The following is a 26,533-nucleotide window of genomic DNA, read 5'->3' as shown; positions in this document are numbered from 1 at the left end:
CTCATACAGTATTGTTGTTGAAGGGTATAATGATCTCTTGGTTCTGCTCATTTCACTCAGCATCAGTTGATGTAAGTCTCTCCAGGCCTCTCTGTATTCCTCCTGCTGGTCATTTCTTACAGAGCAATAATATTCCATAACCTTCATATACCATAATTTATTCAGCCATTTTCCAGTTGATGAGCATCCACTCAGTTTCCAGTTTCTGGCCACTACAGATAGGGTTGCCACTAACATTTTGACACATACAGGTCTCTTTCCCTTCTTTAGTATCTCTATGGGATATACGCCCAGTAGTAGCACTGCTAAATCAAAGGGTATGCACAATTTGATAACTTTTCCCCTATTACCTCTGGAATAAAATACAAAATCCTCTGACATTTAAAGCCACTCACAATCTGGTTCAATTCATCTTTCCATACCAGTTGCACATTATTTCTCTTCACATACTTTCTATGACTTTCCAAACTGGCCTACTTCCTATTTCCCAAATACAATATTTCATCACTTGCCTCCCTCTAAGCCTTTGTTTGCACAGGTTGTTCCCCATGCTTGAGTGTTCTCTTTACTCACCTTCATCTCCCAAAAAAAAGAACAAAAAGCATAGTTCAGATACCAACTCCTATAAGGGATCTTTCCTGACTCCCATGGTGCACTCCACCTTGAAATTATTTTTTGCTTACTTATATGCTGTTTCCTCCCAATAGAATATAAGCTAGCTGCTTAAAGGCAAGGATAGTTGAAGTGTTTCACATTGGTCTTTGAAGCCCCAGCGCCTGGTTTATAATCAGATCATCTCATCTGAGCACCCAAACAACTAAGTAAAGGCGAATGGAAAGGTACTATCTCTATTTTACAGATGGAGAAACTGAGGCTCAGAGAAGCCAAACACCTTGCCCATCCACAGTCACATGGCAGAAGTGGGATGTAAACCCAAGTTTTGCCTTATTCACATCACACTTCTTGTCTTAGCTTGATGCTTTTAACAAACCTGATTGTCCTTCTCTCAGTATATCCTACTTTATCAGACTTTGCCTAAAAATATGACTCCTGGATCTGAACACAATCCTCCAAGTGTAATCTGAAGTCAGGGACGAGGAGAGAGAACCTACTACCTGCCTTGTTCAGGACACTATGATGCTCTGACATCCTGCTGCATCACACTGGTGACTCAAATGGAGTTTGCCGTCTACTAAGTTTCATCTAAACTGCTGTGCAGACACACCCAGCCCATCCTGTACTTTTGTGGTTGGGTTTTTTTTTTTTTAAGTCAAATAGAGGACTTTACTTACTCTTAGAAAATTTCAACTTATTAGATTTTACCAATTGTCCCAGTGTGTTAAAATCTTTTTTGGAGCTTTACTTTTAGCCAAAATGTTTAAACGCTTTCTTTTCCTTTTTAAATTCAATTTTCTTTTATTTTCAAGTGTGAATTAGCTCTCTCCCTCCACCTTGCCCCAAACCCACTGAGAAAGCAAGAAAAACGAAGCTCCCATTACAATTATATAAATGTAAGCAAAACAACATCCAAAAACTATGCCTCAGGCTTTACCCTGAGTCTTTCACCTTTCTGTCTGGAGGTGGTTATCTTATTAACCATGAACCCTGTGGAACTGTGGGTGGTCACTGTGTTGATCAGAGTTACTAAGTCGAAGCTATCATCGTTATGATAAAATTGTTATATAAATTGTTCTCCTAGTTCTGCTCACTTAACCCAGAATCAGGCCTCCCTGGGCTTCTGTGGAAACCAAACCCCTTCACCATTTCTTAGGATTCATTCACTTATTTGCCCACTCTCCAAGAGTGAAGGACATACCCTCAGTTTCCAATTCTTCGACTACCAAAAAACCCCCAAAACCTGCTAAAAAGATTTGTGTACATATGATGGGGGAGAGCTCCTCTGCTTCTTTCTTTGATCTCTTTGGGGGCAGTATTGATCTTCAGTTTTATGTCTTCTACAAATTTAAATCTAAAACTTCTAAAAGAGCAGGAGTCATTAGATGCTTGACAGAGCTAGGATTAATTATTTGTTCATGTCACCACCGCGTTGTCTAAATGAGCTAATAAAGTGGACTGTGATCATATCTAAGCTCGAATTCTAGAGATTCTACAGAAAAGCCACACTATTTGCAATAGGCACCATTAACCATAAAGTATGGGACAGAGAATGGGAAGTCAAAGATTCTGTGGATCAGTGTTTCACAGCCCTGCTTCATGACAAAACACACATTCGGTGGTGGTGGCAGTCCTGCTATGGCATCTGGGAGTGTGGCTCACCTACTAGGGCCATCATATGTTGGTCTTATGTCTAGTGGGAAGCTTGGAAGCTTTGTCACAAAAAAGGGACTTTCTGTCCTTTCTTGAAGGAGGAAGGGGAAGTAAGGCATGTAGCTTGGCAAATATTTACAGGGATATCTATGATACTGGTACTTCCAGTAGAGAGTTATTTCACTTTTGATTCAGGCAGAAACTGAAGTTTCCTCTCCCAGATTGATTCTATTATCTATTTATTTATTTTGACTAGATAAACAAAGCCAGTGTTTGTCTTATTTCTTTTTTTTCCAGCCTTAACCACTGAATGGGACATTGCTTCAGTCAAACTGATACCTGTTAAAAAAACAAAAACAAACTTAGTTTAAGGAGGCCAAAGTCTCCAAAGAATTCATTGGGAGGGGCTGGAGAAACTTTTTTCTCAGGATTGTTTTAGCTGCAACCCACAAGTTTAAAAATGTTCTCTCTTTTTCTAGTCATCTTAGTCAACATAATTACTGCACCCGTTATTGTTTCATTCACTTCTGATTCAAGAAGTTACTCAATCTCCATACATCTCTGTATGTTTTATTCCCAATTCCTTTACTGAATATTATTTTGTCACATTACGTTGAGCAAAAAAAAAAAAAGTGTTTATTAAATAAAATACCCTGGGCTTCCAAATCCACATCCACATTTATTGCTTCTGTTTCAGCAGTTTAGTAGAACAGTATCTTAGCAATGAACAAAAATGAGAAGTGCCATCATTGCCCTGTCCCCCATAGACATCACTCACAATCTAAGCCATGTCACTCTGGATTATGGAGGCCAGCCATAGAAAAGACACACAGACATGGAAGATCTGAGTTCTAGATTTGGGGGTAGGGCAAGGCCAGTTTGTCTAAAGCCTGGATAGTGGATTCATTCATACAGAGGGAAAGGCCTGGGGGTTTTAGCCAAATTGTCCTTTCTAGAATAAGAACAAAGTATTGTTCCCACCACCAGCCACCTTTAAAGGCAACTAGATAGTACAAGGGATAAAGTAGACCTTTGAAGTCAGGAAAATGTGCACTCAAATTTATCCTCGGGTACTTCCTAGCTGTATGCCCCTAGGCAAGTCACTTAACCTTCATCTGCCTCAGCTTCCTCATCTGTAAAAGGGGGATTAACTGTGCCTACCTTCCAGGGTTTTTTGTAAACACTTGAAACAGCACCTGGCACACTGTAAATACTTACTAAATGTTTATTCGCTTTTCTCCCGTCCCTTTTCTTTCTCAGGTTAATATAATACTAAGTAAAGACAGAAAATGGGCAATATTTAGTATTCTCAAGATGGGATTTTTATCATTCAATATAACTAACTTTACGGGAGGAGAAGCTGAACTAGACTACCCAAGTACACACAGAATACCTAGGATAGAGAACACACAATTCTACAGGCATATTGAGGGGTCAACTTCCAAGGTAGCTAAAAAGGGGGAGGACGTTGAATATTTGGAAAAGAATTTGGACCTTATTACCAAAAAATATTAGCCAAGAGAATATTGATAACTACTAATGGTGTAGCGGCTACAGCAGTGGACTTGAAATCAGGAAGATCAGAGTTCAAATGTAGCCCCAGATATTTAACTAGTTGACCTTGGACAAATCATGTAACTTCTCAGGGTCAGTGCTGATAAGAGCACCTGACCTCCCAGGTTTGTTGTGAGGATCAAATGAGTGTGGGTATGTGGGAACGTGTGTGTGTGTGTGTGTGTGTGTGTTCATGTTTGTGGTAAAGTCTTTCAGATGCTCGTATAAGAGTAATACTGTAATAACTATATCAAACTGGGAAATGCTGCCAAGCCCTGGAAATGAGAGTCACCCCCAAGAGTTCTTCCAATTTTTCCATCAATGACAAATCAAGTGACTGTCAAGCATCTGTGAACCCCGCCACCACAATTCTAGAACAGAGAGAGAAGCCATCCCCATAGAGGGTTAAGCCATCAAGGCAAAGCTCAGATCTAAATAACTGGAAAGAAGATCCATTGAGGAAGAATTTCAGAAGAGCAAATTCACAATATCTGAGTGTTCAAAGTCACTGACGGGGACTGGAGAAGCTCATCTCCCACTTTTTTCATCTTGTCCTAGCAAGGCAGCTAAAGCTTTGAAGTCAGGAGTTCAAACCCAGCCTCAAACACTCTCTGGCTATGTGACCCTAGGCAAGGCACTAAGCCTGTATGCTTTGGTTTCTTCAACTGTAAAATGGGGATCATAATGGTAGTTCCCCCGCCCAGAGCCTGAGACACAGTAGGCACTATACAAATACTAGCTTTATCAAGGGTAGTTAAGTGCTAACTCTGTACTTTGGGTTGGCACCCCCATTAGCTTTTTTTTTTTTTTTGGTTAGCTTTTCTTTAGAAAAAACAGAAGGCCAAAACCTCAGGGCAGTTCAGCCTTTTCTCTCTTGTCATCATCACTGACTTTTCTTCTTCTACTTCCATCATCATCATCGTCATCGTCATCCCTTCCACTTTTAGACGCTGAGGTGACCTTCATATTACTGAGCATCTGGAACTGGGCCCACAAGCCTCTGCTCCTCCCAAGGACCATCTCCTCTCATCCCCACCCTCTCACATCTACTCTTCTCTCCATATCTCTTTCAAATCCCAGTTGACCAATAAGTTCCCTATGTAGCCACACTAGTCTCCATGTGTTCCTCCTCACCAGGATGACTGACCTTTATGGATTCAAAACTGTACTTTTTAGTCATGTGTAGAATGCTATGGAGAAAGAAGGGGATGTTTCTGACACAGATAATACTGCTGCTTGCTCACTCACTCTCCCTTTGCCCCCTCTTTCTCTTTCCTCTTCCTCTCCCTCTCTCAAAGGAGAGTAAATCCTCTTAAGCAAGAGAGGAAAGAGGTAAAATTCAGGAGTAAGTCCTAAGCATCCAACTCAACTGCTACTAAGCTCCACGGTTGATAAGACTTCTTAAAAACTTGGTACAAGCTGCTTTACTTAGGCAGTTTACTGAGAGATTTCAATCATCATGTTTTGAAAGAGCTGACTATGGAACAACAAAATTTTGGCTTATTAATCAATGAGTTAACAAGCATTTATTAAGTACCTACTATGTACCAGGCAATGTACTAGATATCAAGGAAACAAAAAAGGCAAAACTATATGATCCTTGCCCTCAAGGAGTTCACGTTTGAACAAAAAAAGGCTACATGGAAACAAGAATGTACATTCAAGATAAATACATACACATCTGTCCATACAGACATTTCACACACATATATATATATATATATATATATATATATATATATTTATATTTATACACACACACACATATAAAGCAGAAATAGAGTAGATAAGAAGTAATCTCAGAGGGAGGTACTAGATAGAGGCAGGGAGGAATGGGGAAGTATCTGAGCTAAGTCTTGCAGGGAGCAGAGGGGAAGAGGGAGCACATTCAAGGCCTGGGAGCCAATCAGTGAAAAGACGGAGTGTCATGTACAAAATACAGAAGCATAGCTGGTGTTGCCAGGTAATAGTATACTAAGGAAAATTACAAAAATAGGAGGCTGTTAAGGGCTTTCAATGTCAAGCCTTTGATTCTGGAGGTAACCACACTTTAGACAAATAACCCTGGCAGCCAAATGGCAGCTAGAGTAGGAAAGGGAGGGTCTTCAATCCAAGAGACCAAGAGAATGGCTCTGACAATGATACGGGTGTGAGGTGATGAGCAGAGATGACCCAAAAGTATGAGATGGGATTTGGAACAGACTGGATATGGGGGGATGACAGTAAAGGAAGAGTAAAGGACAAAGGGCTGAAGTAATGATGATGCCTTCTAGAGCAAAAGAAAAAAAAAGATGAGTTCTATGTTGGATATGTTGAATTTGAGATGTCCACAGGCTGTTATTTAGTTATATTTCAGTTTTATCAGCTTCTTTGTGATCCCATTTGGAGTTTTCTTGATATAGTACTCATTTGCCATTTACTTCTCCAGCTTATTTTACAGATGATGGAACTGAGGTACATAGGATCCAGTGACCTGCCCAGGGTCACACAGCTAGGAAGCATCTGAGGTCAGATTTGATTTCCAGAAGAGAAGTGTTCCTGACTTTAAGCCCAGGGCTCTATCCATAGCACCACATAGCTGTCCCACGGTTATCTAAGATGATATAAAGGTCTGGGAACTATGAGATGACCATCGAATCCACAAGTACTGATGAGATTACCAAGTAACAAAGAGGGAAGGGCAAAGAGCAGCACTAGAGACTTGGGGTCCTCCTCACAGCAAAAAGATTCAGCAAAGGAGACAGGGAAATATGGTCAGAGAGCTATAAGAATGAGGAGAGATCAATGCCACAAAAACTTAGAGCGAACAGAGCATCCATGAGAAGAGTGATCGACAATGTCCCAAGTTGCAGAGATGTCCAAAATGACTGAGAAAAGACACTCCAAGTTTTGCCATCAAGAAACTCTTGGCGACTTTGCTGAAGGATGAGGGCAAACACTAGATAGCAGATGGTGAGCAAGGAGAGGTATCTAGGGGACACAGCTTTCAAATTTCTCTGATAAGGGAATAGGGATTGGGAATGACTGCACAAGTGAGGGTCTGCTTTGTATTTAAGGATGAGGTAAGACATGAACATATTTTCAAGGAGGAAGGAAGCAACCGATAGATAAGACAAGAGTGAAGATAAGAGAATGCCAATGATAGCATAGAAATCCACTGGAGAAAACAAGAGGGAATGAGATCGAGGGTACATGTATGGGGTTTTGCCTTTCTAAGCAGGAAGGTTATATTTCCACATAAGATAGCTGAAGAAGAAGATGGGAACAACATGTGAGCAATGGGAGATGAGCTGGAAAGGGACAATAGGGAGCTCTTTGTAAATAGCCTCTGGTTTTCGGTGGCATGAAGCAAGCATCTCATCCAACAGAGGGAAGAGGTAGTGGGGGAGGCCTAGGAAGGGTGAAAAGACCTGGATTAGCTGCAGTTGTTAGGAGAATAACAAATTCCCAAGTAGAAGCAAGGATCGCATCATCTTTGTCTTTGCATTAGGGTCCCTGGGGGTCTGGGAAAATGCAGCCACTCAATAAAGACTTGCTGGTTACCTGACTAGCAGTTAGCTGGGTCCTAGGAGGAATGATATATAAAGAGGGAAAAATCCAGTAAAAGGATCCTTCAGATCATACAAATTTAATCCCTTTGGATTATTTGAAAGAACTTATGTCACCCACTGATGGATCAAAGAATAAAAATGGGCCAATGCGAACTGAAAACAAACATTCCTCAATCGTTTGGATCCACGTATAATGGAAAGAGTCAGCTCCTCTGCTGTGGCCATCTTTGATCATCCCGAGACTTTAGGAGGAAAGACTGCCTTTCCTGGAGAGGGGGAAGGTTGAGGTACCCTAACCCTGAAAAGGCAGTTAGACTTGGCCATAGGGGCCCATTTAACACAGCTGCTCCAAATATCAAGAGGAAGTGAAGATCTGCACCCCATAGATAAAGGGGATAAAGATTCCCATTTGTTCATTCAGTTCTTCACCCGCCAACTTCAACGACTGTTAGTTTCACAGAGAACCGAGTGCTGTGATTTTGCATCAAGAAACCAAAGTGTGAATGGATCAAAGCAAACCCATCATCACTGCTTGAAAAAACAACTCAATAAAAGCCTGAGAAGAGGGAGGAGGAAAGGAGGGGGAACACAGGCAATTCAAGGTGGTCAATGTTTTTTAAAAGCCCTTCTTAGTGCTGATGGAAAAGCAACAAGTGACCCAATCCCTGCTCTCAAGGAGTGGAGAGGGCAAGGGGAAAGGAAATAAGACAAGAATTATGGTACCAAGTAGGCTATGATAGGACAAATGAGGGAAACGAAGACATCACTCTGGTGCAAGCTTAAGAAGGAGAAAGTCCTTTCATCTTATGCATCTTGGGAATAGGAGCTGGGAAACAGGAGTCCCCAAAGACTTCTTGGAGGAGGCGGCACCTAAGCTGATCCCTGAATCTGAGGAGGCAGGGAAGATAGGAGAAGGCTTTCCAGGCTTGGGTACTGTCCACTTTGAGAGGGTCATCCTCACAGACCAAGAACAACACAGTAAACTGAAGACAGTCCTCCCATCTGGGGACCTTTGAGAAGGACACATGCTCCCTGACCGTTTGTCATTTGAGGTGAAGGTCATTCCCCCATTGTACAAAGCAGCTAAAAAGAGTTATTTAAGGAACACAGGTGATGTGCAGAGGAGGAGGATCAGAATTCAAGCTATTTAAAGTCTCTGTGCCTCAGTTTTTCATCTGTAAAATGGGGAAATTGGACTAGATGAGGGTCTTTTAACCTTGAGTGTCATGGCTGCCTTCTCAGAGTAATGTTTTTTTATTTTTTATTTTTTATTGAAAACAAAGTCACTTTATTATAAAATTTTTTGACAAGTATATATGCATGAGTAATTTTTTTTATAACATTATCCCTTGTAATCATTTTTCCAAATTATCCCCTCCCTCCCCTTGATGACAGGCAATCCCATACATTTTACATGTGTTACAGTATAACCTAGATACAATATATGTGTGTAAATCCAATTTTCTTGTTGCACGTTATTAGATTCCAAAGGTATAAGTAACCTGGGTAGATAGACAGTAGTGCTGACAGTTTACATTCACTTCCCAGTGTTCCTTATCTGGGTGTAGTTGTTTCTGTCTATCATTGATCAACTGGGAGTGAGTTGGATCTTCAGAGTAATGTTTTTAAACATTTTTTTTAAAAAAAGCATTTTTTTCCACTGCCATAAGCTTCCCTGCTTTGGGATTCCTTTGAGCCTCACACTGCTTTTCAGCCTCCTTTTCTGGGGTATTTCCCCCTATTAGATTGTAAGCTCTTTGAGGGCAAGGACTCTTCTTTCTTTTTGCTTCTATTTGTATTTCCAGAGCCAACCACAATGCTTGGCACAGAATAAATGTTTAATTTAAATTAATTTTTTTAATTTAATTAAAGATTTTCAAACCTAATTTAAATTAAATAGATCTAATTGAAATTTTAAAATTCAACTTAATTAAGTCTAATTAAAATCTTTAAATTTAATTAATTAAATCTAATTGCAATTTTTACATTAAATTTAATTAAAAATTAAATGTTCTAAGTTTTTTAAAATTTCATTTAATTTAAATTAAAATTAAAATGGTTGGCACTTAATAAATGTTTACTGACTGTAATACATAGTTTCATAAAGAACACCAATTATATTGGAATACAGACATCAATTTTCCCCATCTATGTTCAAGGACCCCCCTGGGAAGGTCTGGGGACCCCCAAGTTAAGAAACCCTAAATCTAGGCCTCCTGCTAGCTCAAAATTCTGATTAAACCAATAGAAAATGAAAACAAAATATAGCATGCTTTCTTCTCAAGATGTTCCATAAAACTATATTTAAATTCATTCTTTACAAAACATTTATTATGTGCTCTATGTAGCTATTCATAAAATGTCCGATAAACATCACTAGCAGGGAAGAGTGAATTAGGAGACAATCTAGAAGAAAGAAGAAGGATCTACAGCAAATAAAATAGCTGAGGTATAGCCAGAAGAAATGAAATCGAGAAATTCCAACAATTCCCATTATTCTTTTGAGCAATTCCAGTCAAATTCTTGCCCTACCAAATCTCGGAGTTGCTCCAAAGGATCACGATCTGTCACCTCTCGGATTTTTTGCAATAGGTTTTGAAGGAGAGTGAAACTGTTGGAGTCTGGGCAGCAGCAATGGGGTGTGCTCCAAGACCCAGCAACTGTCATGTTTTCAGAAATTTTGCAAGCTGGTTGATGGACCCAGCCAGGGTCCAGCTCCATCAGCTCCAGGCCCAGTAACCTTCTTTGATGCTTTCAAAGAATAACTGCCAATCACGGCAGAGGAAATTTTAAATGTCTCCTTGAAATGACGATGGCTTTAACTGTCAATAAATTAAGCTATGTCTATGATATCTCCTACTGCCTGAAGTATTTTATAATTAGGATCTCATTTAGTCTTCATCTGCTGCTTTAATCAGGAAAACAAGAAAGTAAATTTACTGCATTTTGTTCTGATGGTGTTAATAAGCATTGGGAACAAAGTCTGAAGTAGCTACAAATTGTTAGAAAATTGTCCTGGAATCAATCTGTTTAAATCACTGGTTATAATTGTCACAGAAATAACAGCAAGGGTTGTGGTTTTTGTTGCCATCACTCAATCATTTTTTAGTTATGTCTGACTCTTCATGACTCCATCTGGGGCTTTCTTAGCAAAGATATTCAAGTGGTTTGCCATTTCCTTCTGTGGCTCATTTAATTAATAGGTGAGAAAACTGAGGCAGACAGGGTTAAGTGACTTGCCCAGGGTCACAGAACTGGAAAGTTTCCAAAGCTAGACTTGAATTCAGGAAGATAAGTGTACCTGACTCCAGTTCCGGCACTGTGTCTACTGAGTCACCTACATGCCCTAAAATTAGATGATAGTTTGGAAATATTTTGGATAAGTTTTATTTTCTCTATCACCAATCTAATCACAATCAAACCAAGCCAGAAACTATAGTTCAACAACTTGAAACTAAAGTGCCTAAGACTGGCTGAGTGCTACTTGAGTAGCACAGAGTTTCCCAGCTGCTGCTGGTGGTGTCAATGTCCTGCATCACAGACATATTCTTCTCATATTCCTTATACTGGTTTGGCAGATGCAGTAGCTGATGTCGGTTTCTTGTAAGACCTTGCTGTTATGATTGACATTCTTGAAGAATTTTCATGACTTTCAAATGCATCACATTTAAGATCAACAAACATTTTGAAAATGATCCCAATAATCCAGCACAACATAAGAACTTTGGAGAGTTGAAAGATTGGTACTAGAAAGCGTGAATCTCAACTTGAAGATCTGATTAACCAGAAAAATGTAATCTAAGTAATAAATTGAATGATTTCCCTAGGAATATGTTACTTGAAAATAGAGTTCAACAAAAACAATAATTATAACATTTTAGAACCTTCTTTTTGGCCTTATGAAGAACTAAGTTCACCGTAGACATCTGGTGAAAAAAATTACATCACTTAAATGGATTTTTAAAATATTACATAAATTTATAAACTTTTCTGGATTTCATAGATGATAATGCCAATCAAATCATGTTCCAATCTATGTAACCATACAAAATGCCAACAAGATAACCAGCACTATTATAGTCATATTATAGTGATGCTGGCAGTGGTTTCAGTTTAATGAATATAATTTGTACAAGGATGAGAAATATTCAACAGCAGATCCCATATGAGATTTAATGACAATAAACTGGGATGTGATGTCACTGTCAAAGAATGGTTGAATCACAACCAAAGGTCATTTGCTATGAGTTCACGTTTGGCAAAAAGCAGCGACAAAAAGCATTCCGGGACAATTGGCTCCATGAATTTACAATATAGAGTATTATATATTTTGTTGCTATCTATCAATTGTGTGCTATACATTCTTTATATCAGTAAAATTTATAATAATCTTATGTATGTTTGTTATTGATTAATAATAATAATAAAATTAATTAATATTAACTAGCATAACACCCAGTGGAAAGTTGAAGAAACATGCAAACTAGGTAAACCACCCCCAAATCACTCACAACTGTATGTAAAACATTATGCAAAGTTACTTCCACCATCATTTCCCCTTACCTTCAACCCTAGCTTGATGTTGAAAAGACAAATGGAAAAGCCAATTGACCGGTTTCCCTTTCCCCAGCAGGGGGTTTTATGGAATGTTAGTATTGGAAAGAATTTTGAGGATCATGAAATCCAAAGACTCCTTTTGTATAAGGAGAAACTGAGACCTGGAAAGTCTTGGCTTATCCTGAGTTCAGTAGAACTTATACTTTGACAACCCCTCACCTGTATTATCCTCATCTGACTTGCCTAAGATCCATGAGAGTCCAGCAGAAACCCCTCCCCACCCCCCACACACACCATGTGCCTTCCTGCCTTCCCTGATCGGCTTCTGCCAGCTCACTTGCGATGGTCTAAGACCACGCTGGGGACAGCTGGCAAACATTTCAAGGGCTTCCATTTTATTACTATGGGCTCTCTCTTCATTGACTACGTGGACCTCACCCCTCCACACTTTTAACAAAAGGCTTCTCATGTTGCGAATGACTTTGTGGAATATATGCACCCCGGGGTGCCAGCTCTATGCCGGGTGAGCAGAATTAAAGACTGGCAAATGGTACCTGTGTCACACCAGGTCACTGCAGGGTTGCATTTGTTGAAAACCATCGGACCTGATGCTGATATGACTGGTGCAAATGAATGGGAATGAGTAGGATCCAGAAGAAGCTGGCCAAGGCAAGTTCATTAGATCTGGCAGAAGAAAGGAAGAGGTACCATGGCTCAAAAGCCAAGTTCCAGGAAGCCTTGCAAGTGTCTGAGAGAGCAGTGTATAAGAGGTGTGACCACAAGGACAGCTTGCAGGGGAAGTCACAAAGGACTTTAGTTCACTTTGAGAAGCAAGAGGTTATGGACTCAAAGGAATTGTTGCTGTGATTTCTGGGTATGAGCTGAGTTTAAGTTCCTACCTAAAATGGTCACAGACTGGGTAGGCTATAAATACCAGTCAGTCTGTCTCTATGCTAAAGAAAAATGTGAAAGGACTTGAGAAATGTGTCCCTCCCCTCTGACTTCTCAGAAACTCAGTTTCCCCAGCTTTCCTCTGCTCCTAACCCTAAATGTTCCATACCTAACTCCCAAGTTAAAATGCATCCTAGTAAAGGGCTTGCTGCTCTCTGTTTGATTGAATGGCCTGGTTTGCTTGAGAAAACCCTTAGAAGTCCCACAGTGATGAATGGTGTAGCACTTGGACAGCTGCCTCTGTAGGAACGGCCCTAAAGCAAAGCTTCTTAAACTATGAGTTATCGCCCCATGTGGGGTCACACAATTGAATGTGAAGATTGCAAAATTATCATTTATTATCAATGAATCAGTAAAATGCATGCCCATTTTATATACCAATATAACCAGGGTCATGTAAAAATTTCTCAGGTGAAAAGGGGCTGCAAGGGAAAAGGTTTAAGAAGCCCCGTTGTAAAGAGTTGTAGGAGCACTGAATTTTTGTCACACAGCAACATTTTAAACACACAAAAGGAACTCCCCATGTAAAGGAATTCTAGAATTAACTTTTCTACAAAATTAAGAACCAAACCCAATTGATAGTTTTTGTAAACGAGAATAGGCAAATACCGACCTTGCTTTAAGTGAGCTATACCTGTAGTGTGGGTATAAAAGTCACAAAGAAAAGATGTTTTCATGATGTGGAGGCAAAGCAAGAAGATTAAGGCCATGGTGCCATCATCTATTGACCCCAATGCACAAAACAGCAACTCTCACACAACTGACAATTGTTCTGCCCTGATCATTTGGTGAACAGCTACAGGAGAGTAACAGTGAGCATTTCTATAGGGCTTTAAAGGTCTGCAAAATATTTTCTAAACATCATCTCACAAACAAGTCATGGTATATACGCAAGTGACGGAACACTATGGTGCAGTAAGGAATAATGGAGGGGATGGTTTCAGAGATACCTGGAAAGACTTGTATGATCTGATGCAAAGTGAAGTGAACAGAACCAGGGCAACAATTTATACAATAAAAACTACCACTGAAGACAAACTACTTTGAACGACTTAGGAACTCTAATCAATACAATGACCAATCATAAATCCAAAAGATTCATAGTGCGCCTGCAGAAAGAAAGCTGATGGAAGAGTGCAGATGAAGCTATTGCTTCTGCTATGAATAATCTTCAGTGCCTACATCCACTCAGGGAAAGTGGCCTCCCCTTCAAGACCCATCCGGTTCATTGCCTCCTCTGTGAAATCTCTGCTCACCACAGCCTTTAGTGTGTCAGGCAACTTATATACTATCTCATCCTTGTACACATATTTATTTGTTAAATTTATTCCTTATACAGAGAGGCTTGGACAGACTTACATCAACTGATGCTGAGTGAAATGAATAGAACCAGAAGATCATTATACACTTCAACAACAATACTGTATGAAGATATATTCTGATGGAAGTGGATATCTTCAACATAAAGAAGATCCAACTCACTTCCAGTTGATCAATGATGGACAGAAACAACTACACCCAGAGAAGGAACACTGGGAAGTGAATGTAAAGTGTTAGCACTACTGTCTTTCTACCCAGGTTACTTACACCTTCGGAATCTAATACTTAATGTACAACAAGAAAATGATATTTACACACATATATTACACACATACAGGTTATCCTGTAACACATGTAAAATGTATGGGATTGCCTGTCATCGGGGGGAGGGAGTGAAGGGAGGGGGGGATAATTTGGAAAAATGAATACAAGGGATAATGTTATTTAAAAAATTAGTCATGCATATATACTGTGAAAAAAAATTCTAAATAAAAAAAAATTATTCCTTAGCCTAAGAATCAGCAATGTCCTTTTTCTCATTTAATCAGCTGATTCAGAGGATAGCAGGCAATTGTCATTAAAAAGTCATTCTTCATTTATTTTTATGCCCACAATCTTAAAATGCCATCCACTGATGAGGACTCTCATGTTTGGAAGGGAACACAGACACTCTCAGAGCCTGCACTTCTTCAAACATCCCACCAAGATGAGTGCAAAACAAGGTACACTACAAAACAGGCCACTTCTGCCTGGGTACATGACATGACAAGTTCTTACCTTCATGGTGACAGTGATGGTACTATTCACATTGGCTTTAAACAACCAGCCTTGTTTAATCATTCCACCCTTCTGGGAGCATAATGAAGCTGAGTCCTAAAACACAGAAAAGGGTCAATAAGCCATTCATGAAATACATTTATTGAACACACTCAATATTAAAACCCTGTCTTCCCATTTTCAAATTTACACATGAAGCTGAGCTTTGTGCCCACAGACTCATTGGGAACCCCGAAGTTAAGGATTCTTCAATATGCTACCAATCAGTTCTTCCCAATGTTACGACAACACAGGGCCTTGGAGTTCCCTTCCAATTCCAGATGTGTGATCCTATTAGTTTGTGAATCTTGAAAGACAAAAAAATGCAAACTACTTATGTGGTAGCTGGCAAACTAAGAGACTGATTTGCCCTGAGGTGTGGATGGTTCAACATAGGCATCCTTATGGCCATGAAAATAAATGAAATCTATGTCCTACGCTAGGGAAATCAGTACTATCATCCAGGCAGTGTTGCGGCTGGGACCCTGGGCCTGAAATTAAGAAGATATGCGTTCAAATACAACCTCAGACACTTGGTAGCTGCATGACTCCCCACAAATCATTTAAATTTCCATCTGCTTTGGTTTCATTTGTTAAATGAGGACAGATAATAACAGCATCCACCTCCCAAAGCTGTGGTGAGGATCAAATATTTGTAAAGCACTCAGCACATAGTAGGAACTTATTAATAGTTGTTTCCTTTCTTCTTCCCCATCAATTCTGTATCCTAACCAGAGATTTCTCTCCCAATAGTGTTTTATACTTTAATGCACTTCACTGATTGGAAATCTAACTACCAAGAAATCTAAGTCAGAGCCTCCTCTAGCCCTTGCAGACGACTGGTAATAATGATGAAAATGGATGGTGCTGCCCATTTGCAGGGTGCTTTCAAGTTTGTTTGGTGCCTCAGATATATGATCTAGTTTGATAGATTATTTCCTCTCCCCTATCATCCTCTAAGCATGGATGGCCACTAATCCTCTGTCGTCCCCCCTCCCCTCCTCCCGTTCCTCTCCCCCCCCTCGTTTTTCATCCCACTTTGGTGGGACCATCTGCTACCATAAATCCAATTAGCACCTTTATGCTGAGAACTCTCAAATGCAGCCAGAATCTCTCCCTTAACTCCAGTCCCAAGAGACTGCTGCTGGCTATCACCAATTTGCTCCACTGGCATCTCCAACTCAACATGTCTAAAACATTCTCTTTCCACCTTCTTCCAAACTTCCCTATTTCTGTTGAGGGCAGCAGCATTTCCTTTTTATCATGAGGGTTCACAACTTCGGAGTTATTTTAGACTTTTTCTACTCCTTGCCCACCTACCTCCACATCTAATCAGCTGCCAATTTTTGTCAGTTGTACTATTGCTACAACATCTCTTTATCAGTCCTTTTCTGTCCAGTCCCATGATGATTACTATTATTTAAATCTTCATCCCCTCTCACCTGGCTTATTCTAATATTCTTGATCTGGCTCCTGAGTTCCACTTCTCCCCTGTCTCCAAAACATCCTTCACACAGCTATCATGTCACTCCCCAACTCATAAGTCTTCAGTGGTTCACTATTGCTTCTAGGATAAACTACCAACTTCTCAGTATGGCCTTTAAAACCCTCTGGAATCTGCCCCCAACATGCCTTTCCAGATATTTCCTATTATGCCTTTTCATTCATTCAAAGTTCCAGCCATAGTGGCTACACTCTGCAATCCAGCTTTTATGTCTTTGCAAGCTGCCTGCCATGCTAAGAATGTTCTTTGCCCTATATCTGTGCCCCCTCCTAAATCCTTCTTCTGACCTTGGTTCCAGTGCTTCCTCCCCAACGAGGCTTTCTCCCATATTGGTACACTCCCCCTTTTGCTCCAATTATTCTGTGCTGACAGACCCATGGATACTCCAGAGAACACAGATCTTTGAGAAACGGTGGCTTCCATTTTTGTCTCTGTATCCCTTGCACACAATTGGTGCTTAACCAAAGTTTGTTGAATTGAATCTTCAAGTTCACTTTAAAAATGTCTTCCATTTTACATGATAGAAGACAAGGTTAATGTGATTGTGTCTGTCCTTACCTCGTCCTTTTCACAGTCCTCATCAATCTCAAATACGTGACTGGGAATCTTTTCTGGTCTCAAGGATTTACTGAAAAAAAACAACACAATGAAATCTTCTTAGATGCTACCCAATACATAGAGAAAGTTTCCAGATAAAATGGTTGTCCTCTCTCCTTCCTACATAGGGCACTATGAGCCACAGAAATGGGTGGCAAGGGCAAGACAGAGATGTTTGGTCACCCTGTGTACAGACAGCCCTTCTTGGAGAGTCTATCCCTTGAAGCATCATTCTGCCTCATATACCCCCAGCCTGATCATGAGCCTCCAGCCCTTGACCCTTAAAGTGGAGGCACTAGTGGGGGGGCACTGAGGGAAGGAATGGCAGGCCCTGGAAGATGAGCACCCCAAGTATGGAGATCTCTGGATTATCAGGCCCGGGATGGATGAGGGAAAAGAGGAGGTTAAGCCTAAGAAGGCATGGAGTTGAAGGGTAGGCTGATCACAGTGAGGAAGTACGCTTTTTCCCCAAAGTGCCGATATACTAAAATACTCATAGTAAAGCTTCCACCCTAGGGCCATCTGTACTTAACAAGAGAAGAAAGAAATTGCCTTACTCATCCCTGCCTCAGGTTCTTTCCCACTAACAAGTCAAAGGATTGCAGGTCAAGAACTGGAAAGGACTTCAGAGACCATCTAGTCAAACCCCAATGTCACATAACAAGAAACTGAGGCCCATGGTGGTTAAATGACCTGCCCAAGCAGCTATACTGTGTAGATTTTAGTCAGAAAGACCAGAATTTAGATCCAACTTAACAGATGTGTGACCCTGGATATGTCATCGAACCTCTGCTTGCCTCAGTTTCTTCCTCTGTAAAATGGAGATAACAATGGCACTTACCTACTCCTAGGGATACTGTGAGGATAAAGTGAAATAATATAGATAAGGCACTGTCTAAATGCTCACTATTCTCATTGGAGCTCAAGCTCCTGGTCCTTAGGGCACAAGAGAAGATTCTAGTCATGCTCTTTCAGAAAAGTGACTCACAGCTCATCAGCCAAAGGGTTGGGTTTAAAACCCATCTCCTTAATGTCCTGGGCCTCATACTTATCCCACTGCCCACACACGAAGCCCCTCCCACAGTCAGAGACAAGGTACATTGTAACAGACCAGGAGGAGTCAGAAAACTTGAGTTCAAATTCCCACTATCATTTCCTTGCTATGCAACCTTCAACAGGTCACCTAACATCTCTGAGTGTCAACATCCCCATTTGTCAAGGAGATAATAATGCCTGCTCTACCTCCAAGACAATAACTGTGAGGAAATCTGGGGGAGAAACATAAAAATCCTCCGCCCTTAACAGTGCTGTATCAGCAAAGGAGGAAGAGTGTTCTTGATGGTACAGAGTTAGCTTTAGATTTCAGCTAGGAGCAAGGCATTCAAGAGTTATCATGAGATATAACTTAGCTGTTAATGAAACCAAGAAAAATTCCTTAGGAGGAAAAAAACATTGTGGATAGATGGAAAAACCTCCTTAAATCATACATTCTCTTCAAAGACCAAAAAAGATTGATGAAAATGTTATGATTCTTATAGAAATATGAAGAACAATGAATGGGATTCCATCTAATGCCTCTGCTAGCCATATTCTTCCTAAGAAGTATTTTAGCAGAAAATATAAGAGAAGCAATGGTTTCCTTTCTTTAAATTAAAGGCATCATTTCAATACAAGATATTATTATTCTTTTGAAGATATATCGATCTTTTGCAACCACAAAAAATAGGAAAAATGATTAATTACTAGCATAAGCTTCTTCTCAGTTTTTTTTTTTTTTGAAAAAAAAAATCATGTCACTCAATGCATAATTACTGATTGTATTGTAGGTTATGGTGCAATGAAAGCAGGGTCTTATGTCAGCTGAACCAAGGCCCAGTTCCTCTGAGCTCTATTTCCTCATCTCCAAGATAGAGATGATGCTTACAAGCTTTATTTCACAAGGTTACTGGGAGGAAGAGCATTTTATTAATCATGAGGAGTTATAGAAATGTGGGCTTTTTTCTTTTCACAAGAAGGCACAATGATTTCAGCCAAATTACCAACTTTTCTCTGAAATCAGGAGTTTCCAAAAGATCTGAAATAATCAGCTAAAAATGGGCATACTTTGAAAATGCCATGCACCATCCTCTAAAAGTGTGATGGTAGATGAAACAATTGGACAGGACATGATCTTCTTAAAACTGTCAAATGTAAAAAAGCCAAATTACAAACTCACAAGACGCATCAAGAAATCCTAATTCATCTGGATGATGATCCAAAAAGGAAAGGAACAAAAATGAGATGAGAAAAAGGGAAAATGACGGCATAGAAGAAGCAGCCTAAGACTGGACAGAGCTCTCCAAGCCAAGTCACAGGGAGCATCAACAAGGAGCAGTTATTCCTGTCCTTTGAGTCTGGATAGGCCAGGACTTGGATCTGCTCTGTCCTTCGCTACAGGTAGCAGCTGGAGGTATTTTCATCAGGGCTCACCAATGTCTCCCATGTTCCTCTCTGCTGGTGGTCCTGAAGGTTTTTGGCTTTAGAAAAGTTATCCTGATGGTCTTTATGGCATTCTTTTTATTATATATGGTAAATTGTGCCTAATACAAAGTGGTCTTGGTAAGTTAAAAAAAAATCAACTCAAGAACCTTCCCTCTATGGTGATTGCTCAACTTACCATGGCAACATTCGAAAGTCACCAGAGAAATCCTCATACTTGTAGTTCACCACGTGCCAGTCTGAGCTGTATGTCTTAATACACTGAAAATAGACTGAAATCATTAGTTGGGGGCATAAAAAAACTAAACTCAAGTTGTTATTTACAAATAAAAAGGTGCTCTGGGCATTTGATTTTTAAAACAATTCTCACTAATTTCTGTTTTTTATATTTCTCAGTTATATTTCTCAATGTAGCCTCCCTCTCTCCCTTTGTTAACAGCTATCTTGGATAATAAAGAATTTTTGTTAAAAGAGGAAAAATTTTTGGGGAAAAAGGAAGGGCTTGGCAAGAGGCCTTTGCAAAAAGGCAGTTTGCAAAGGCCTCTCGGCCTCTCCCTGCCCAGAGCCTAGAAGCTGGGGGGCCTCCAATCAGTTTTCACCCAATCTCAGCGTCTCCATGAGGCTGAGTGAGGAGCTTGGGAGGTGGGCCAGCCACTTCAGTTGCAACCTGGCAGTGCCACTAGGATAGGCTGCTGATTTTATTGCAACTATATTTCTGCTTCATGTGAAAAAACACATGTTTGCCTCTGGTATGGCCAAATATAGAAGACTAGCCAGCTTATCTCTTATTTTAAAATCATAATAACCAGAAAAGAAGAAGAAAAGGCATTAAGTGAGTTAGCAGGAGCTGGGCAGCCATGTGGCCCTTACCTCTTTGACAAAGAGACTCTGAGCCTTCCTTTCAGCATCTTCTGGAACTGTGGACTCAACTGTCCTTCTCTGACGCGCTATCACCGACACCTAAGAGAAAGAAACAAGACTTGGTGACTGGCTCAACCAAGTCCCAGGGGTTTCTGTGAACATCAGTGCCAGATTCAAGGCTTCCCTACTCACAGATAGATCCTCCATGGGAAACATGAGCAAGTCTCGGAGAGGGTCACTGTAAATCTGGGCCTTCCTTTGAACAATAACATTCTCATAGTCCAGGGGTTCAACAACCTTAGCTTTTTCCTTAAAGAGAAAAAAAGGAATTCACACCATGAATTCACACTGGTAACAGCAAGATGGCTGCATTTAAAATAAGAGAAATATGATATTCAGTTTCTCCCTTTCTTCCAAATGGTATAAGTGAAAGAATCATTCTTTTTTTTTCTAAAAGACTAGTTGGGAATAATTTTTAAAAGAAATAATAACTTTTTATTTTCAAAATACATGCAAAGATAGTTTTCCCCATTCACCCTTGCAAAATCTTATGTTTCAAATTATTCTTCTTCCCTTTCCTCCACCCCCCCTTCTCCTAGATGACAAGTAATCCAATATATGTTAAACATATATAATTCTTGGGAATACTTTCATAAAAGGGTTGAGTACCATTTCCTTCCCCTCCAAAACAGTGTCTTACTCAAAATAACAATAGTGTTCTCTGCTTATGTATGTGAGACCTCAGGCCATAGGTTTCTATACGACACAGGACCTAAAATGGCAGATTTGGATGTGTATTACCTATTGGATATTTGTCATCTAGGGATCCACTGAAATTTCATGCTTAGGACATCCAAAAGCTTCACTTCCTAACTCCAAGAAATTCACAAAGAGAAATATCTGGAGCAAATACCCAGAATCTCTCACTTTGAGCTTGTAATATATTTATCCTTTTCTCACCTTTCTCTTCTTTTGAGTTCTCTCAGCTCAAATGGAGCCAAGCTTAGATATGTTACTCCAAATTGTGGTATGTAAAAATCAATAACCAAAATTATTTAAATGACTTTTACTACACAAAATATACAAAGATCACTTGAAGATGCACTAAAATTAGCCATTTTGTGGACTCCACTTGAAGATAAACCACTTCTGGTTACATTCAAGGAAAATAGTACCAAAAAGGTACTTGTTGTCAGCCTTTGTGACTTCCTTTGTGAAATGAAATCTGTCCATTCCAAAAGTATTTCTGTATACTTTAAACCTATTTATTTAACCTGTAGACTGTGAACAATCAATTTTCTTCCTCTTTCCTGAAGAGGCAGTGTTAATCTTGCTACAGTTGTGGAGTTAAGATCCCCCTGTGTTTTGTTTAGACACCTCTGAAAACCAATATCCATTTTACAGCACCAAAAGTATACAATAAACTGGCTTTACATAGGCATTATGGTCATTTTAGTTTTTCCTCCAAAAATTTGACTTCAATTTCCAGATTTCAACATAACACAGTCTTAGCTTTCTCTTTGTTGGCCTTAGTTTGTGTGCCTTGTCTAGAGGATACCAAAGTATGTGTAAATATTGCCTTCATGTTGTCACTTTATATCACTGAGTTCAAATGCCATTTTTATATCATAGGAAAAATTTTTAATGAGATGAAAGAGCTATTTTAATATGCTTTTCAATGGAGCTATATAACTTGATGTCATCCAGATCTCTCTTTGACTTAGTTCTGCTCAGGATTGACGATAATAAGTTTAAGGATAAGTAGAACAATATAAGCAGGCTTTAAACTGTCTTCCTAGAAGACGCCAGGTTTTATAAAAACTATTTTTGTAAGATGGTATGTCAATAAAAAACAGTCTTCTATGAAGACATGAAATACTTTTACATTCTATTATTTTATATATTTGCAACACTTGACTAAGCCATGAATGCAAAAGAGGTGTGAATACTTTAGTGCTTTGAGGTGGCTTATCTAATAATCAGAGGATCAATAGTAAATCATTCTTCACATCCCTAGGATTTTTTGTCATACCCTCATCCAATATATTATTTTCTTCTAAGTGTCTATAGATTTCTTGAACAATCCAAAATGTGTATGCTTCCTTTTATTAAGCAATAATCAGCCAGTGTTTTTAGAGGAGTTACTTGGGTTGTCATATTTTGATAGTACACATGTGTGATCTTCTGATTTAAAAATAAAACAATGGAATCAGGCTTACATCAGAGAGGAAGTTGGTAAAATGCTTCACTAATAATTCGTGAACATGTTGTGAAGCTTTGAGCCAATAATTATGGATCTTTTCCACATTTGCTACTCTCTAGTTTCAGCCATTTCCTTTTGTGTCACCACTCTATCATTCATTATATTGATGGCATAAAAGCTGTTTCACATGTGATCCAATTTTCCTTGTCCCTCTGTTGAACTTCCTTTCATCACAGAGACAACATAAACTGTTTTCTATCCTCCTTTCTTGGGAGTTCTTTCTCTTCTCATTTCTTTATGCTCTTTGGTTCCTTGTATTACCTTTTTTGGCTTTCACTTTTAATTACTGACTAAGGGAACCAAGAATTTCTGACTCCAGATTCCATTCTGCAGGTTCTTTTTTGTTGCTTTTAATCAAGCAATATGATAGATATTTTCTACTGAATCTTGTTGTTAAACATTAATACAGTCTTCCCATAGACCAATAGTTTTCCCTAACTGTCTCTGTCATGATAGTATTACTATAGATGGTTGTCTTTAGGAGTTTCCCTAATAAAACTGTACATACTTTGATCCAGCAAAACCACTACTAACTAGGTCTGTATCCCCAAGAGATAAAAAGGAGAAAGGACATGGTTGTATAAAGATATATAAAGAGAACTGGAAATTGAGGGGATGTCCATCAATTGAGGAATGGCTTAACAAGTTGTGGTATATAATTGTACTGGAATACTACTGTGCTTTAAAAAATGACAAGCAGGATGGTTTCAGAAAAATCAGCAAAAACTAACATAAACTGATGCAAAGTAAAATGAGCAGAACCAGGACAGCATTGTCAACAGTAAGAGCAGTAATGTATGACTATCAACTGTGAATGACTTAGCTCTTTTCAGGCAATCCAATAATCTAAGACAACCCCAAAGAACTCATGATAAAAAAAAAATTCGATAAAGCTATTTCACTTCCAGAGAAAGTACTGACAGAGTCTAAACGTAGATCAAAGTATAACATTTATCATATTACTTTTTTCATTTTTTTTTGGAGGGAAAGGATCTGTTTTTCTTTCACTAACATCACTAATATAGAAATATGTTTTACATGATTACACAAGTATAATCTATATCAAATTTCTTACAATCTCAGGGAGGGAAGGAATTTAGAATTAAAAAATTTTAAAAAACAAATGTTAAAAAATTGTTTTTACGTGGAATTTGGAAAAATGAAATATCACTTATTTTTTAAAAAGGACTTTTTAAAAAGTCCATTTCATTCTTATGTGGCATTTCTGATTTGTTCCAATTCAACCTATCTTTCTCTTGTCCCAGAACATGAAGAAGTGCTATTCATACATGGCTTTATTTTTAATTGATTGTATCCCTAGCACTTAGCACAGTGCATGGCACACTGGCATTGAACAAGTGTTTGGGATTGAATCAGATGCATACTCACTCTGCTTTTATAGATTCTCAGCTGAGTACGGGGATGGCTTTGGGGAGCTTTTCTATTTCTTACATTCAGAACAACAGTTATATCACACTGGCCAGGAGACAACAAGCCATCAGTGACATTACAAAAGCTCAAATGGCCTGCATTTCAGGCTTCCTGCCAGACTGTCATGGCCACCAGAGAAGTCTCAAGGGACACAAGGTTTCTTCTAGGTAGATCATCAGAGCAAGTACTCCCCTACTTGACATTCACTCCATCCCACTCACAACTTGGTAGATGAGTTGGAAGTTGAAGAGGGGGTGATGGTTGTTATGTAAATGAGGAAGGGGATGTGATTTTTACCAGACACATAAATGGATATATGAGGAAAAGTCATTCTTTGTAATGGGTTTTGTAGCACCATCTCTGAGGCTTTAAGACCAATCTCGACCTGAAGGACATCATTCCCAGCATTCCTGACAAGTAGTCACATACTTGAACTGGAAAGGGCTGTATGTGGTGGTCAAGGTTAATGTGGGCCCTCTCTTGTTGCCACAAATTGTGTGATTTTATGTCTACTGGAGCCCTTGTCTTGACAAAGGGATTTTGGCTCCAATCTTAGAAAGGTCCCTGTCACACAGATGTCCTCTCATTAGCCAATACTGCCTTCCTGACAAAGATGAAAGATTGATGGTACACAATAAAAAATTTGGCCCAATCTAGAGGGTCTGTCTCCCAGTAAAGGCTGCTCTGTTTCAGTACTTCATAAAAGGCTAAGGACAGAGACCATCTGTAAAGAAAGGAGCTCAGGTGTCAGTATTTTCCCTGGAAGCAGAGATGAAAAAAATAAGCTTCCCAAATCACAGCCTCCTCAGAACTCACTAGCCCTAAGGCAACCGTTTGCCTTCAGATCTAATGGATAAGTTAAGCGCCATGAGAAAACACATGGCCTCCTTTAGGCCACAAAGGTAGCATTTAATTCATGGTTGGCAGAAGCAAGAACACAAGCTTATTTTAAAGGGCCTAGTTTAATATCAGGAAGTACTTGAAAGAGTTGGACAATTTAGGTTTAGAGTCTCATTCTCAAAGAGTAGGTGTTTGCAAGTTCCATTCATTAATTATTTAAAATATTCATTCATTCAACAAGTATTGATTAAGCAATCTCCGAGGCACATAAAAGCAGTTATCGGTCCTACACTCTGCAAGGGTCCCTGCCAAAAGAGCCAGTACCCAGAGTGCCTAGCCTAGTACCAATTCAACAGGAAGTACACAAGTATGCTTAAAAGGACATCCCCAGAGCTAGACAGAATGTGAGAAGCTAGCCAGTCCAACATTTCACAAAGGATGAACTGGCATATTTGTAGGTGGTTTCCTTTTTGTTTCTTTTTTTCTTCAATTCTAGGGAGGAGCTGGGAAAGAAAATATCTTGTTAACTGAAGGTAAGTGTGGGGAGCCAGTGACTTGCCTATCCCCTTAAAAGTGATTACCTTTGTTAGGTGGTCATATTTCAGATCCGTCAATCAGAATTGAGACAACAGCACTCACTTCTCTAAATTAATCAAAGCCGCCATGTGAAACATTTGGAACATCAAAAGGTCACATGTTTGATTGTGTTCTTAGATTTTCCCCTTAAGACAGTCATGTAGCCACATGTACTGAACTGAACAAAAACAAAATTCAAATGCTTTCTATTTGGGGATGGACTCTATCCTGCAAAATGTTCTCAAAATTCATTAAAACCTGTTTCCACTACTAATATAACATATACCCAAGTGAGATTTTGGCTTTTAATAAATCCAAAAGATGACGAGACTCCATGGTTTGGAGTGCTAGTGGTTGATCTACAGCTTTCCACTTCTGAGCTGCTCTTTCCAATTTGCACTTTTCTGGAAGGGATCAGCACCCCAAGACTTTTACAAGAACAGAGGGAATCACCAGATTCAGCTTTAAATGAGCAAGACACACATTACAGACAATTGCAAAAATATTGCCAAGAGCTAAAAGTCTTTAGAATCCATCTGAGAGGGTAACGGACTGATTAAAAAGCAAGGGCACCCAATGTCAATGATACTAGGCAAAAGCCAAAACAGGAGAAGCTAAGGATGTGCCAGGGTCAGGGACCTTAAAATGAAATCTAGAAAGCACAAGTCCAAAAGATAAGGATTCATAGAATAAAAAGAATCAAAGGAAAAGATTCCTTTCAATTGTGGATAGTTTGTATAAATGAACAAAATTGATTCTTAAGTCTCCAGTTGCACTGACTTTCCTTTTTGCCTAGTTTTGTAAAGGAATTTTACCTATGGCTTCCATCACCTGAATTCTGGAACAAAGCAAAAAAAACTTTGTTTAAATGAGTTAATTAAATAATTTAATTAAGAATTAAAACAAACCCCGATTTTATTGTTTTAATTTGTTCTTTTTCCTTGATGTGTTCTATTTTCAAAACAA

At 39.3% G+C, this 26,533-nt stretch overlaps 1 protein-coding gene across 7 annotated transcripts in view; it reads right to left on the bottom strand.

The window, feature by feature from the left end:
• The window catches only part of DOCK11 (dedicator of cytokinesis 11), a 199,325-nt gene that overhangs the window by 108,576 nt on the left and 64,216 nt on the right, over nucleotides 1–26,533 (bottom strand). For all 7 annotated transcript variants that reach the window (XM_074277427.1, XM_074277422.1, XM_074277424.1 and 4 more), the window contains 5 exons: nucleotides 20,650–20,766; nucleotides 20,467–20,556; nucleotides 19,775–19,857; nucleotides 17,080–17,149; nucleotides 14,979–15,074 (listed from right to left, as the gene is read on the bottom strand). In XM_074277427.1, coding sequence (XP_074133528.1) covers nucleotides 14,979–15,074; nucleotides 17,080–17,149; nucleotides 19,775–19,857; nucleotides 20,467–20,556; nucleotides 20,650–20,766 — 456 coding nt within the window. The remainder of the gene's footprint in view (nucleotides 1–14,978; nucleotides 15,075–17,079; nucleotides 17,150–19,774; nucleotides 19,858–20,466; nucleotides 20,557–20,649; nucleotides 20,767–26,533) is intronic.

This window comes from Sminthopsis crassicaudata, chromosome X, assembly GCF_048593235.1.
Source record: "Sminthopsis crassicaudata isolate SCR6 chromosome X, ASM4859323v1, whole genome shotgun sequence".
Taxonomy (NCBI): Eukaryota; Metazoa; Chordata; class Mammalia; order Dasyuromorphia; family Dasyuridae; genus Sminthopsis; species Sminthopsis crassicaudata.
Note: the sequence above shows the minus strand (reverse complement) of the source record. Positions and strands in the feature narration are given on the sequence as shown.